General features: G+C 43.3%; 1 protein-coding gene across 1 annotated transcript; it reads left to right on the top strand.

Annotated features, from left to right (window-relative positions):
* Window positions 1-7,913: 7,913 nt before the first annotated feature.
* On the top strand, window positions 7,914-13,599 carry LOC120368701 (general transcription factor II-I repeat domain-containing protein 2-like). The gene is made up of 2 exons (XM_039481086.1): window positions 7,914-8,037; window positions 11,765-13,599. The coding sequence occupies exons 1-2, from the start codon at window positions 8,033-8,035 to the stop codon at window positions 13,590-13,592; spliced, it is 1,833 nt and encodes a 610-aa protein (XP_039337020.1). The 5' UTR covers window positions 7,914-8,032; the 3' UTR covers window positions 13,593-13,599.
* Window positions 13,600-14,664: the final 1,065 nt, after the last annotated feature.

Here is a 14,664-nt window from a genome sequence, read left to right as displayed (position 1 = left end):
TTTAAGCAATGATTGACTGCCCAGAAGGGGTGGACCTCTGTTTTTGTCTTTCAGATAATCAAAGAAAACTAATGCCAGCTGAACAGCATTCAACATACCATGCATTTACTGACAGAGAAAAAATTATGTTGTGTGTTCTATGTTCTGTCTTGTGGTGTTTGTCTCGTGGCCAGAATTGTTGTGTTTAATATTTTCATGAGATGGTCTGATTTGAAATCAAGCGGAAGTGTTGGATTGAAATGCAGATACTTGTTTTGTTCAACTTAGAATACAAAGTGTTTGGTTACATCAGAAAAATGTGATATACTAAAGTCTAATACATTTTCTTAAGTAAGAGAAAGAAACTACATTGGCCAAATCTTTTAATTAAGAATTGTTGTTAAAATTTGCATACCAACAGTCTTTGGAAGCAAGGACATGAAAAGTTAACCCACTCCCCATATTGTACAGGGGATCCTTCTGGCTACCTCAGACTTCTAGCCAGAGGGCTGGGGATGGTGGAAAGCTATTGGACTAGAGGTTATATTAAGTGAACTTCTCAAAGTGGGTGTGCTTGTCCTGGCTTGTTGTTCCAAAGTTCTGTAATAAGGTTATTTTAGTGAAAGGGTATATGTGGCATACATTGAATAATAAGACTAATGTACTGTATAACCGTAATGTTTATGTGTTCATGGTATAAAAGAAGGTGTATAAGTAAAGAGTAAAAGTTTCCTTTGTAGGTTAAAAAAAAAAACAAAAAAAAAAGCCAAGAAGGGAGAAAAAAAAAAAGAGAATAGCTAACATGCTCAGTCTAAGGATAAGGCGCTGGCCCCAGTCAAGGACACCGCTCACAGCTAAGACTTGGCTGACTACCAAGGAAAGTGGGGGATGGTTGCTGCAGTTAAACGAGATTGGTGTGCAGCGGGCAGCCCACCCTCCTCCTTGGGGACCTTTTGTAAATATTCAGATTGATTTTATTTAAATGTCTAAATGTTGTGGTTATGAATATGTATTAGTTTTAGTTGATGTATTTACCAATTGGGTTGAAGCTTTTCCCTGCAGGAAAGCAGATGTCAGGACTGTTGTGAAATTTTGCTTAATTTTGCTTTGTACCACGTTTTGGCATCCCTGTGAGTATCAGCAGTGATCGTGGAACTCATTTTACTGGACAGATTGTAAAGGAGTTATGTGCAGCTCACTGTCCTCACCACCCACAGTCTGCTGGGACAGTGGAACGCCAGAACGGGATTTTAAAAAATAAACTGGCCAAGATTTGTGCTGAAACAAACTTAAAATGGCCAGATGCCCTTCCTTTGGCACTGATGAGTATGAGAGCCATTCCCATTACCGTCTGTATTATTGCTAGAAATTGTCTGTAACAAAGGTATAAAGGCTTGCTGTAATTGTTTACCAGTTGAGAGACCTGTCCAGGACTGGGTCGACCCTGTGTCCTATGGCACTCTCTCCCTCCATTGTAATTACTGGAGAAATAATAAAGTATTTGATTTTGCTGCACCCAAACAAAAAGCGAGAACTGAGTTTTTCTCCGACACAAGGGAAATGTTCTTTAGATATTGTGCATATAATATTACACAGATACAGAATTTGAATTCACTCAAGCTGCTACCTGAAAATAAAACTTTCATAATGGAACAAAGGCTGATAATGACTTAAAACATGATCTGTAAACTATGTGAACCATTTTTACTGAATCTGTCTTAAAACACAAAACTGTTTAGAAACTGGGGTGTGTGCTCTCTCTCTTACTTACACACACACACAGAGAAAAGCGTAACTGGACTTTAACATGCCCAGTAATTATAGCTGAGATGTGAAATTTAACAAACTTGTTAAAAGTATTAATCTTGTACATGAAAACTGGGCTTCTAAAAGTTGCATATTATTCAGCATGTATTTTAGAGAGTCACTCAACCGTACAAAGGTTTACTTTGGAACTGTACCAGTTCCAATCAGCTCAGTATTTGAACTATGGATTCCAGGGATCAGAACAAGAATGCTATCTGAAGAGTGATATCAGAGTCTGTAGTTCATTATTAGTTTTAGATAAGTAACAAAGAAACATTGCAGGCATCCTCACAGGGGTTCCCACAACAAAATTTTTGGTGGCCTCAGAGTGTGGCCACTGCTGCTATGACAATTTTTCCTAAAATACTTAATTAATGTTAGGAAAAACAAATAAATATGCACATAAACATGTCCAAACCAGTGTAATTTATTTAAGTAAGGTTTTTTTTTCAGAATCAATAACAACATACAGTTGTCTCTATTCTTTACTGGACCTAAACACAAATAAGGTGCTTTGCATGTTCTTCTCTTTTGTTGTTGTTGGGGTTTTTTCTCCTTTTTTGGTCAGTTTTTTTTTGTGTGTGTTTTTTTTAGACTTGCTAGGTAGTAAGCCGCTTCTGTAAAAGGTGATTCTTGTATGATTGTTAATATCACTTTTCACAGCATCAGACTTGCTAGCTAGCTGGGAGGCAGTGAAAAATGATATTAACAAACATACACGTCGCTTTGCATAGCAGACTTACTCAGCCCTGGCAAGCCAAGGCTTAATTTGTTCCCTGGATGGCAGAGGTGGGTAGGGAGACAGCAGGGGCTAGGGGTGATCAGGTGGATGGGTGAGGGGCCGGGGTGGCAGCAGGGGCCAGGGGCGATGAGCGGGGCAGTGAGCCCAAAGCCCAGCGGCCGAAGCCTGGAGCCCATCGCTGTGCAGCCAAAGCCCGGAGCCCAAAACCCATGGTCGGAGCCTGCCACCACACGGCCAGAGCCTGCTGCCTGCCACCCCAGAGCTGAAGCCAGAAGCCTGAGCCCCACCACCCTCGGGAAGGTGGGGAACTCACACTGGCTGTTTGTGCCTCCTGTCTTTTGTGGCTCCAGAGGGGGCAGGGCCCAATCTCTCCTTGCAGACCCAGAGGAGGGGCCATGGGTGGCGGGTATCGTAGGCCAGGGGAGGCTAAGCATCCCCTAACTCAGACCATGGCCCTGCCCACGCTCTGCCCCGAGGGCCCACCCTCGCCCCCCCTCTCCCATGAAGCCAACGGGTGCTCAGCTCGGGCTGACATCCTGGAGCTCAGGGCTTATCCAGCTGGCAGCCTGGGAGCCAGGCCAGTGCTGGGGTCAGCCAGTGGCCAGGGGTTGGCCTGGGTGTCGGCATGGCCGGCAGCTCAGGACTCAGGGTGGCTGGGGCTGTTTGGCCAGAGCTCCTCTGGCCATGGGGGCTGAGGGCACGTCAGGGCTTTGGTGGGCTGGGGGGGTGGGGGGCGCTGAAGGGGCAGGTAGGGGCAGGGCCTCGGGTGGGACTGGGGACTAGCCTCCCTGAAGTGGGGGGTTACATGCTGCCCATGGGAAGGGCCGCTGCTGCTTTGAACCTCCTCTCCGCCCCCCATATCACTGCCCAGGAGGCTTTGGCTGCAATAAAAGCCTCTGGTGGCTGCATTTGAGAAACACTGCCCAGTAACCCTTTACTGCAACCCTGTGTCTCAAAAGATGACTGCCAAAGAAATTGATGTGAGATCCAGACATGAGTGGAAGTATGGAGGACAAAGGGGCCCAAGCCAGCTTCATTAAGTAACCAGTGCAAAATAACAAACCCTTACAAACACGAAATGCAACACTAAGCCTTCTTGTTCTCTCCATTCTGCTCACTGGCAAGGGTGGAGCACAGTGAGACTGCAGGGGAGGCAAAAGGCACTGCATGTTTTCATGCAGTAGTGCTTGCATTGTTGGCCTTAGTCCATTTTTTTGGATATATACATACACATACCTGGCTTGGTTTTATTACAGTTACTATAGGAGTAACCCAGTCATGGTTACTGAATCCATTCAGTAAAATCTAACTTTTACCATCCAATGAAGTTCAGGTTTATTTAACCTCTGTGTTAAAGGGACTCCGTATCCATGTAATGGATGAATTAAGGATACAACACCAGTCCATTAAACACCACATCGTATGCTTTGGTTTAGTCGATAAGCTAAACTGTACATAGATTATTTGCATTTATAGGCTAATCTTCCCACACAGGCACACACTGGACTTCCTGTTCAGTTATTTCAAACTCTGCCCAGTGGCATCTGTCCTTATGCAAATATGCCAGTGTGGCGTTGCCACATAAACTCATGTTGGGATTGTTATATAATACTTTTGTATATGCTTGCTGTTATCCTTTTGCACTCAGTTACAGAATCCATTTTGAAATTCACTTTTTGTTCATTTATTTCCAGTGTTACAACCTGATCTGTTGTACAACTGTGTTTTGTAAATATAGAGACTCAAAGATATTTTTTTTTGGTATGCTGAGAGATTTCTCCTTAAGATGTTTGTTAATTACTGTATTTTGCTTTCATATTTCATTGCAGTTTGTGAAGACTGATAGGCTTTTGCAAAACACATCAGTTAAAAGCAACCCTGACTCTACACTCTTCATGCTGGACACCTTTGTGTTGCAATTATCTCCATATTCACTGCAAATAAATCTGGTCTTCGCTGTTCATGTGCCCTTCTATCTTTGCCTTTTTAATTAGATGTACTTCTGGTTCTTCACTAATTGCTAACACTTTCATTAGGGAAATATGGTTTTCACTAGCCCTACAAATATTCACTGTTAGCACAATTAATTTCTTGCAATAATGTTGCTTTGACTTGTTATGAATTTATCACATAACCTGGTTTCTAATTAGTCTATATGATCAAATTCACATCTTATTTTACTTCACTTTACTGCATAGATTTTGTTTGCATCTTGTAAAGAAAACAGTCCAAATCCTCTAAGGTGTGGGAGTTAGATGCAAAAATAGCTTTGATAATCTGGGACAATGAGCCTTTTCCCAGTGAAATCCTTTCATGGATGAGTGTTCCTAAAAATTCTCAGTGACTATCTAGCTGTCCCCCTCCATATGTATTGTAGATCTCATGTGTCTCTAAGCCAGGGGTAGGCAACCTATGGCATGTATGCCAAAGGCGGCACGTGAGCTGATTTTTCAGTGGCACTCACACTGCCTGGGTCCTGGCCACAAGTCCGGGGGGGGGGGCTCTGCATTTTAATTTAATTTTAAATGAAGCTTCTTAAATATTGTAAAAACCTTATTTACTTTACATTCAACAATAGTTTAGTTATAGATTATAGACTCATAGAAAGAGACCTTCTAAAAATGTTAAAATGTATTAGTAGCACGCAAAACCTTAAATCAGAGTGAATAAATGAAGACTCGGCACACCACTGCTGAAAGGCTTCTGACCCCTGCTCTAGGCCTTCCACATGTGAGAGTATGGAGGAGTTCACCCCATACTCCCACAACTTCTCTTCAGTATCACCATTCTTCCAGGGAAAACTTGAAAGCATTGCAATCACTTCCTCTAGCCCTCTGCAGGTTCCCTTCCGTACTGAAAGAGTTGGGTGACTTTATTTGCCTCACTTTTGCCACAAGTCATTTTTCTTCAGACACCGCATAAGAATATGACACACACCGATGCTGGCTGGAACAAGACTGATCTTTGTTTCTTGGTCCCAGTCATGTGACATGGTTTTACTTGTCAAAGGGCAAAGAATAACCACAAGCTGCAGTGGTTACTGTTTTACCTGCTGAAGGGGCCTATTAGGATTTAGGGTTGCCAACTTTCTAATCACACAAAACCGAACATCCTAGCCCTCCTCCCTCCCCAAGGCCCCGCTCCTGCTCACTACATTCCTCCTCCCTCGGTGGCTCACTCTCCCCCACCCTCACTCACTTTCACTGGGCTGGGGCAGGGGGCTGGGGAGTGGGAGGGGGTGAGGGTTCTAACTGGGGGTGGGGGCTTGGGGTGGGGCCAGAAATGAGGGGTTCTGGGTGTGGGAGGGGGCTCTGGGCTGGGGCCGGGGGTTGGGGTGGGGGCTCTGGCTGGGGCTGTGGGCTCTGGGGTGGGGTCAGGTTTGGGGTACAGGAGCTGGCTCCAGGCTGGAAGGTGAGGCCAAAGAATTCTGAGTGCGGGAGGGGGCTGTGGGTTGAGGCAGGGGATTGGGTGTGGGAGAGGGTATGGGCTCTGGGATAGGGGTGTGGGCTCTGGGGTGGGGCTGGGGATGAAGGGTTTGGAGTGCAGGAAGGGGCTCTGGGTTTGGGGGCAGCTCAGGGCTGGGGTATGGGGTTGGGGTTTGGGCTTATCTCAGGCGGCTCACAGTCAGCAGCATAGCAGGGCTAAGGCAGGTTCCCTGCCTATCCTGGCACTGTGCTGAGCCCTGGAGGTGGCCAGCAGGTCCAGCTCCTAGGCGGGGGGGTCCAGGAGGCTCCACACGCAGTTCTGGCCCACAGGTACTGCCCCCGCAGCTCCCATTGGCCGTGGTTCTTGGCCAATGGAGTGCAGATCCAGTGCTAGGGGCAGCACGCAGCGCCCCGAGGCCCCCCTGCCTAGGAGCCAGACCCGCTGGCCTCTTCGGGGGCACAGCACGGTGCCAGGAGAGGTAGAGACTAGCCTGCCTTAAACCTGCAGCACTGACGACCGGACTTTTAACGGCCTAGTCGGCGGTACCGACTGGAGCTGCCAGGGTCCCTTTTCAACCAGGCGTTCCGGTGGAAAACCGGACACCTGGCAACACTAATTAGGATAGTAGTGATAGCTACCTTTGTCCTTGTATGCAATCTGTCAGGTAGTCTCTGTGGAAGTCTTCCACCTGCACCCTCATTTCTCTATCACTGGTTCTGTCCTTTTGTCTTTTTTTTGTTTTTTAAATTTGCTTTTTCCATCTCAGACCTAAACATTCTGTGAGTTTCCTGTTCCTCTTCAGGTTGACAAAAGTATCTGCTCTCATTTTCAGTCTGATTCCCTTGTTGAAATAGCGAGTGGTCACTTCTGGATGCCAGGTCCCGTCTTGATCTGTGATGGCTTTGGTGTTGTAGTTCACATCAAAACCAGGAGCGGGTTAATAGGCTTATTAATGATACAAACAATCCTTGGAATAACAAAGAGTATGATTTAAAAGCAAACATTCCTGTTTACTCTGGGATATAAACCAACACTATCTTAAATTCAAAATACAGTTGGAGAGGAGGTTTGCATTAATGGCTGAGTGGGAACAATGAGTGCAGAAGTGGGAAGGGTTGGTGAGTAGCATGCAGAACAATAAAGATTACGCACTGTAGATGACAGGAATCTCAACAATCTCTGTGCTGCGAGTTCCATAAAGGGAAAGGAAGGCAGTGTCACACTTCTGTAAATGGAGTTTCAGAATGAACAGGTTTCACTGTATTTTGAAATTGAAAGCAAATAGAAACTGTCCAGGAAACTGAGGTTCCTTCTTTCTTTGTGATTTCTGATGCAGCTCTAATATTGGGAATTTCAAATGCATAAACTGTTAATGTGGTATTATTTTAGGGTTATTGACTGACTGTTTTTTCCAGATGATGTGGCGGAAGCAAGAAGTGCATTAATGTAATTCAGATTTTAGTTGAATTCCACAGTGATTCACTATACTTTCTGGAACGTGAAGCAGATTTCCTCCCAGATTGACAATGGTGTTTTGGTTTCTTTTTGTTTTGATTTTTTTGCCTGGGAGTATTTTTGCCCTTTTCAGAATCAGGTTTTTTAAAATAGCTTTATCTAAAATCTTAAATTTTAAGAAATTATGTAACAGACTGCAGGATTATGGCCAATCCATTCCAGATGTTAAAGGCCCTTGGGCAGTGTCTAGTTCTTCACTATGATTTATCTGTATTGTGACTAGTCCATCTGGGGCTTCCTGTGGAATATTAGTCAGATCAATAGCATCTTGGTTTTGCTGAATAGTAAAACATGAGTAATTCTGGAGACAGAAATGAAACTTATTTCTATGAATGTCTTGTGCAACATGTACTGTATAGTGCTGATTCCACACCAAAATCTTGATAGTTTTCCAGGTATTTAACTTTCTTGGTTTTTGACTGTTTGCTTTTTTGGGGAGCAAAATGCAGAAATACGTTTTAAGACCGAACCGTCAGAGAATACAGGGAACATTAATGAAAACAGAAAGCAAGGGGATTGGACAAGAAGTTTTAAACTCATCTGACTCCTATAACGCAAGACATTATGAGGTAAGCTTCTTTTAACTGTTTTGCTTAATCCAGAGGAAAGGAATGTGAAAGTGCAGAGACATGTCTAAAATAAGTCAGTCAATTTAGTGCTCTGGTTAGAAGAAACTGGGAACATGAGATTTCTCATTCTCCAGTATTAAATAATGTTTAGGGTGATCTTAATAGCTACTCTAGTTAAAATGAGAATTAATTAACATAAAGAGGACTAGCAAGTGTTGTATTAAATCCTATTTATGCCTGTATCTGTGCCTCTAAAGAGTGATGCCTACATCTTTAGGGTTAAACCTGCTGTTGTATGGGCATGTTAAATGGCATGCATCTCTAGTGTTTATTCTTTCCAGCTCTCCCACTGAAAATACTTGACTGATACAACAGTAGACAAATGTTTCCTATCTTCATGTTCCCCTCCCTCACTCTTTGCCATGACTATCTTCTCTTTTCAGTTACTCTGGTTCAAGTACTAGTCAAAAGATATCACATATTTAGTCTGTTCAATAAAACAATTGCTGTTTTTGTATTTTCATTATCTTCTCCTTCAGATGCCCACATGACTAATGTTATGCTCATACAAAGCACGTGGGATCTTTATAGAGGAAGGTAAATACACAGCATTTATTGAAAATACAACAGTTAGCATATGCTTTTTACACACACACACACACACACACACACACACACACACACACACACACACGTCCTGCAGTGATGTTTATAGTTACCAGTCTATTGTAGCTCGAGTCAATCTAATGGCCAGTTAGATTGAGCACGAGTGTGGAGCTGGGTTCTGTCGGTCACGATCTGATGCTCCGAGGCCTTGCAGGACTGAACCCAGAGTTACATGGCAAAACACTGCAGCTTTAGAGTTGTAAATTCCCATTTGAGTCCATGCATTTTGCAATGTCATCCTGTAATCATTAGTCCTTAAGTGGTGGTATCATTTGATGGTTATTGTCTGGCTTCCCATCGTTATCTCCTATTTGTTGTCTCACCTTTGGGGGTGCCTGCCTCACCTCTGAGGTTGTCAGTGCTGCTAACATGTTTAACATCAGATACAATGGATGTTTTCTGATTGTCCCTTGGTCTTTCCAAGTCTCTCACTTCTTCTTGATCATCTGGACATTTGTGATGGCTTTCACACCTTATCTTTTCCTGATGCATGCATTCCTCATTCACACAAACAATCTCTTACAGAAACCTTCAACGTATACAGACAGCAGTATTGTGTATTCTGCTGAATATAATTGTAAATCAAGCCTTGCTAAATCTTATAAGTAAAACAATTCACATTGGGGCTTCAGGCGTTCAATATTCCTCTCATCTCCTTAACATAGATACAATACAAGATCCTGTTTTTTACTTTCTAAACCTTAAAACAAAGAAATGTATATTTAACTAGAGTGCCTAATTTGTAATACATATGGGAAAACAGAATATCATAATCCCAGAGGGTAATTTCTTTCTGCTATTCAAAAAGGGTGGCTAGCAGGATGAAATCAAATCATACATTAATTCTTATAGTGCTATATATAATCCTGCTCCTACACTAACATGATGTCATAACCACCTGCTGCCGTTAATTTCTGCTTGAATCTATTTGGCCTTTGCAAAACAGCAGTGCTCACTCTGCAGTTTTCGTCAAACAGATTAGTGTTCTGCATGCTTCGCTTTGGCTGGTTATTTGACAACTTATTTACATACTGCCCCCAAATCAGTTTCAAAATACTGTCACTTGTTCAAGGCTGAGAATTCTAAACGGAAAGGAAACGGCAATCTTCATTTTATAATTTGCACTCCCATCTCAAGAGAATTGCAGAAATCATCTCTAATACTTCAATTCATAGCCTTGGGCAGGAAGCTTTTTGTAAACTTTTAGTTAAAAATGAATTCAGATACGTGCTGTCACTTTTGTTCAAGCAAATCTATACAGTAAAACCAGAGGCGCCAACTTAATCCTAAAATATCCCTCAAGAGAATGTTAACATGGATACAAATATTCTATTAAGCACCTGTTTAATATGATAGTGCCTGAGGATCAACCATACTGTGTCAGGCATTGTACAAACAATAGTAGACAGTTCTTGCCCCAGAGTGTGTATATCTAAATAGACAAGACGGACCCAGGATTAGCAAAAGGGATAGAACCAGGGGTGCTGGAAGGGGGGGAGCAGGAGAGTATGTCCCTGCAACTTTTCACTGGCTGTAAGGGTAAGGATAGGGGAGGAGAGGAGCAAGCAGGGGGCAGAGACTCAGGGGCAGGGGGAAAGGCAGGGCAAGGCATCAGGGAGAAGGGACAGTGCAGGGACGGGGCCCTGGTTTGGGCGTGGATGGCCCCCCCCCGTCAATTTTTTGGAAGCATCTGACACTCCTGGATTCAACACATAAGCAGAGTGTACTATAATGGCGGCAGATGTTGTGTTAGTTCCACAACATTTTTGGGGTGTGGTCTCCATTAGGAGGAGATAAATTAAATGGAAAGAAAGTGAAGGAAGGGACATGGAAGGAAAGGGGAATAAGTGGGATGGGACAGAAGTGGAATGAAGCTGAGGTGAAGAGACGGTAATGGAGGGAGAGGGTTGGAGCAAACAACTGATCAGCACCGGGCAGTCAGTCTTTTTTTTTTTTAATCTCTTATACTTTTCTCAACACCATAGTATCTAAGCACCTTCCAGTAACTTCTGCCTTAAATAATGAGACAATACATCTATCATGTTGTGGTGGGAGAGAGAAAAGCATGTACAACAGAGTGTCTTGTTTTGGTAGGGTTTAAAGTTTGTTTTTTGTTGGAGAAGACACAGTTAAAGAAATGTGTCTTGCACTTGAAGCAGAAGGTCCTTGGTTCCTGAAGTAGTTCATTCCACAGGCTTGGCGCAGCCCCTGAGAAAGTTCTGTCTCTTGCACAGACAAGCTTTCCCCATAGTGTAGAGAGTTCCATTGTGCCAGAAAAGTGTAGTTGTCAAACACTGTCTTCACCTCTGATCATCATCTTTAGATCTTTCAGATATCCTGGGCCCAGGCCATGGAGCTCCTAAAGATAAGGATTAAGACCTTGAACTTGATTGAAAATTCTATGGGAAGCCAGTAGAGAGAGAGTGTAGAATAGGTATCATGTCCTTGCTGTAGCCTTTGTTGATGAGATGTGCTTCACCATCTGTACTAGCTGGAGTTTATTAAGCATTGAAGGCTTCATGACCAGCTACACTGCATTGCTGTACTCCCACCAAAAAGTGACAAAAGGTGTGAATAACAGGCCAAGTCACCATGATGGGATGTAGACTCTTAGCCAACCAGAGATGATAGCTGCTTCTGCAAGTAAGTAATGCTTTCTGTATGAGAAGAATCCAAGCGTGCTCCTAAACTGCAGCCCAAATTGATTGATTGTAGGTACTGAATATATCCTCAACCAAAGAAGAGTGCACTGTGCCTGCAAACTCTTCAAGTCCAGTCAAAACTGTAGAAAGTTTTCTAGATGTCTGCTTTGGTTGCTCCTGTAGCTGCTCTTATCAGCTAGAGCAGACATGGGCAAACTACGGCCCGTTGGGCTTTTTAATCCGGCCCGCCGAACTTGTCCAAGTTATAGTATTAAATTAAATTTTATTATAATTAAACCTCCTTCATTTTACCTTTCCCTGTAATGCCCGTGTTTCCCCAACAGATGGCGCACTCCAAAGACATTGACCTTTGTTTGAGTGTGATGTGTTACTCTCTACTTCACTTTTTCGCTTTGCAGTTTGAGCCCTTCAGTAAAAATGAGCGGACCGAAGAAAAGAAAAGTAGACAGTGAGTGCCGAGTGTTTAATAAAGAGTGGACAACAAAATATTTTTTCGCTGAAGTCCGATCAATGGCTGTATGTCTGATATGCCAAGAAACTGTAGCGGTTTTTAAAGAATACAACATCAGCCGTCATTTTGCCACAAAACATGCTAACTACGCTAGCAAACAGTCTACACAAGAACGGGCGGCTACGGCTCAGAGATTGATGGCTAATTCACAGACTCAGCAAAAAAATTTTCACAGACAAACTGCGATTCAAGAGTCAAGTACCAAGGCAAGTTTTTTGCTGGCATTCAAATTAGCAAAGGCTAGTAAGCCTTTCTCCGAAGGCGAATTTTTAAAAGAATGCATGGTTGAGACAGCAGGTCTCTTGTGTCCGGAGAGCAAAGGCAAGTTTGAAAAAATCAGTTTATCACGCAGAACTGTGACTCGCCGTGTGGAACTGATTGACGAAGATATAGCCAGCAAATTAAACAAAAAGGCAGAGTCCTTTAAGTTTTTTTCACTAGCACTGGATGAAAGTAACGACATAAAAGACACTGCTCAGCTCCTAATTTTTATCCGAGGGATTAACGACAGTTTTGAGATTACGGAGGAGTTTTTGACCATGGAGTCCCTGAAAGGAAAAACGCGGGGAGAGGACTTGTATAACCAGGTGTCTGCTGTCATCGAGAGAATGAAGCTACCTTGGAGTAAACTTGCCAATGTCACCACGGATGGATCGCCAAATTTAACTGGAAAAAACGTTGGGCTACTAAAAAGAGTCCAGGAAAAAGTAAAAGAGGAAAAACCTGATCAGGATGTTATTTTCCTTCACTGCATCATTCATCAGGAAGCTCTGTGTAAGTCTATATTGCAGCTAAATCATGTCGTGAATCCAGTCGTAAAACTTGTTAACTTTATACGAGCAAGGGGACTTCAGCATCGTCAGTTTATTGCGTTCCTGGAAGAAACCGATGCAGATCACCAGGACTTACTTTACCACTCTCGTGTCCGCTGGTTAAGTTTGGGCAAAGTGTTTCAACGAGTGTGGGAGCTCAAGGAGGAGATTGGTGCATTTTTGGAGTTAATGGGGAGATCCGACGAATTTCCCGAGCTAAGCGACAAGAACTGGCTTTGTGACTTTGCGTTTGCTGTAGACATATTTTCGCACATGAATGAGCTGAACATGAAGCTACAGGGGAAAGATCAGTTTGTGCACGACATGTACACAAATGTTAGAGCCTTCAAATCCAAGCTGACTCTTTTCTCCAGACAAATTTCAAACAAATCTTTCGCTCATTTCCCCACACTAGCCATGCAGAAAGAGGCAATCCGAAACGCGAAGAAATACAGCAAATCACTGGACGACCTGCACGGAGAATTCTGCCGTCGGTTCTCTGATTTTGAAAAAATTGAAAAGTCACTTCAGCTGGTGTCCTGTCCCCTGTCACAAGACCCTGAAACAGCACCACTGGAGCTGCAGTTGGAACTGATCGATCTTCAGTCTGACTCCGTCTTAAAGGAGAAGTTCAACTCTCTTAAACTGAACGACTTTTATGCTTCACTTAACGAAGCCACGTTTCCAAACCTCCGGAGGATGGCACAGAAGATGATGACGTTGTTTGGCTCAACCTATGTATGTGAACAGACATTCAGCGTCATGAACATCAACAAAGCCCGTCACAGATCCAAGTTAACTAACCAACACCTCGGATCTATCCTGAGAATTGCCACAACAAAACTAACTCCAGACTTTGATGCACTTGCAAAAAAAGGAGATCAACAACACTGTTCCCACTGAAACTGAATGGGAGTTTAGCTACTGTGTTATTAAATTAATACATTTGGAAAACAATTTTTACAATGAACCCTGCACATTGATGTTTTGGTGCCTGTTAAAGGCCAAATCTTTTCATGTAATGGTTTTTACATTTCATTTATATTAGTTCACACAAACACACCATCCTTCTATTCTGGCCCGGCCCCTCTGTCAAATTTTAGAAACCATTGTGGCCCGCGAGTCAAAAAGTTTGCCCACCCATGAGCTAGAGTCTGTAGTTGGATCCTCTGCAGTTTTTCCCCAAGGCCACATGGCAGGGGTTCACCACCTGGTCCTAGTTTCTCCAGAATGGAGGGTGGATCTCCACTGCAGTTCTGGTTCTTGAAAGATCCTGGCTGTTTCCATTTTATCCCTCATTCCCCATGCAGCATCCTTGCTGCTATGTTAATGCTTGGCTTACTTCCTGTTACATCAAACCCCAGTCTTTATGCTGTACGTCTTGGTGGTGGTGAACTTTTTAAAGATAGTACTTTTAGACAAAATAATTTCAATATAAAGTGTAACTTGCCCCAGTTTCCTTTCTATGGCACTGTTCTGAGGAGGGAAATCACAACCTCTTGTGCACTCTGAATATAAAAGACTAATGTCACTACTTGCTCCTGATTGTACCAACCCTCAAGGGCAACGGTCTTCTGATACTCTGTGTCACAACATCATCTGCAAAGACTGAGTTCATTTAGTCGTTAGACAATTTTACTGACAATTTTTGGAGAGATTATAAACAAACTTTCCTAGAGGAATGTTATAGACAGCACCACCAGGCTTCCCTAAACCTAATTATGGTACTGGCATATGTAGCTGGAGCTATAGTTTGCTGGTTACTCTGACTAATCTGAGCCTCTGGCCAAGGCTTGAGGTCTTTGTCTATGTCCCACGTGCAACCATTAGTGTTACCCATTCAGTGAATTAGACTAGTATAAACTCCTGGCCTAGAAAGGCACCATTTGTTCCAGGCAGGGGTAACCTGAGAGGAAAGGGTTGGATACTCCTCTAGGATTTCAGAGAGATGGGTCTGAGTCCAGCTGTATGACAT

Source organism: Mauremys reevesii, linkage group 7 (assembly GCF_016161935.1).
Source record: "Mauremys reevesii isolate NIE-2019 linkage group 7, ASM1616193v1, whole genome shotgun sequence".
NCBI classification, from domain to species: domain Eukaryota; kingdom Metazoa; phylum Chordata; order Testudines; family Geoemydidae; genus Mauremys; species Mauremys reevesii.
Note: the sequence above shows the minus strand (reverse complement) of the source record. Positions and strands in the feature narration are given on the sequence as shown.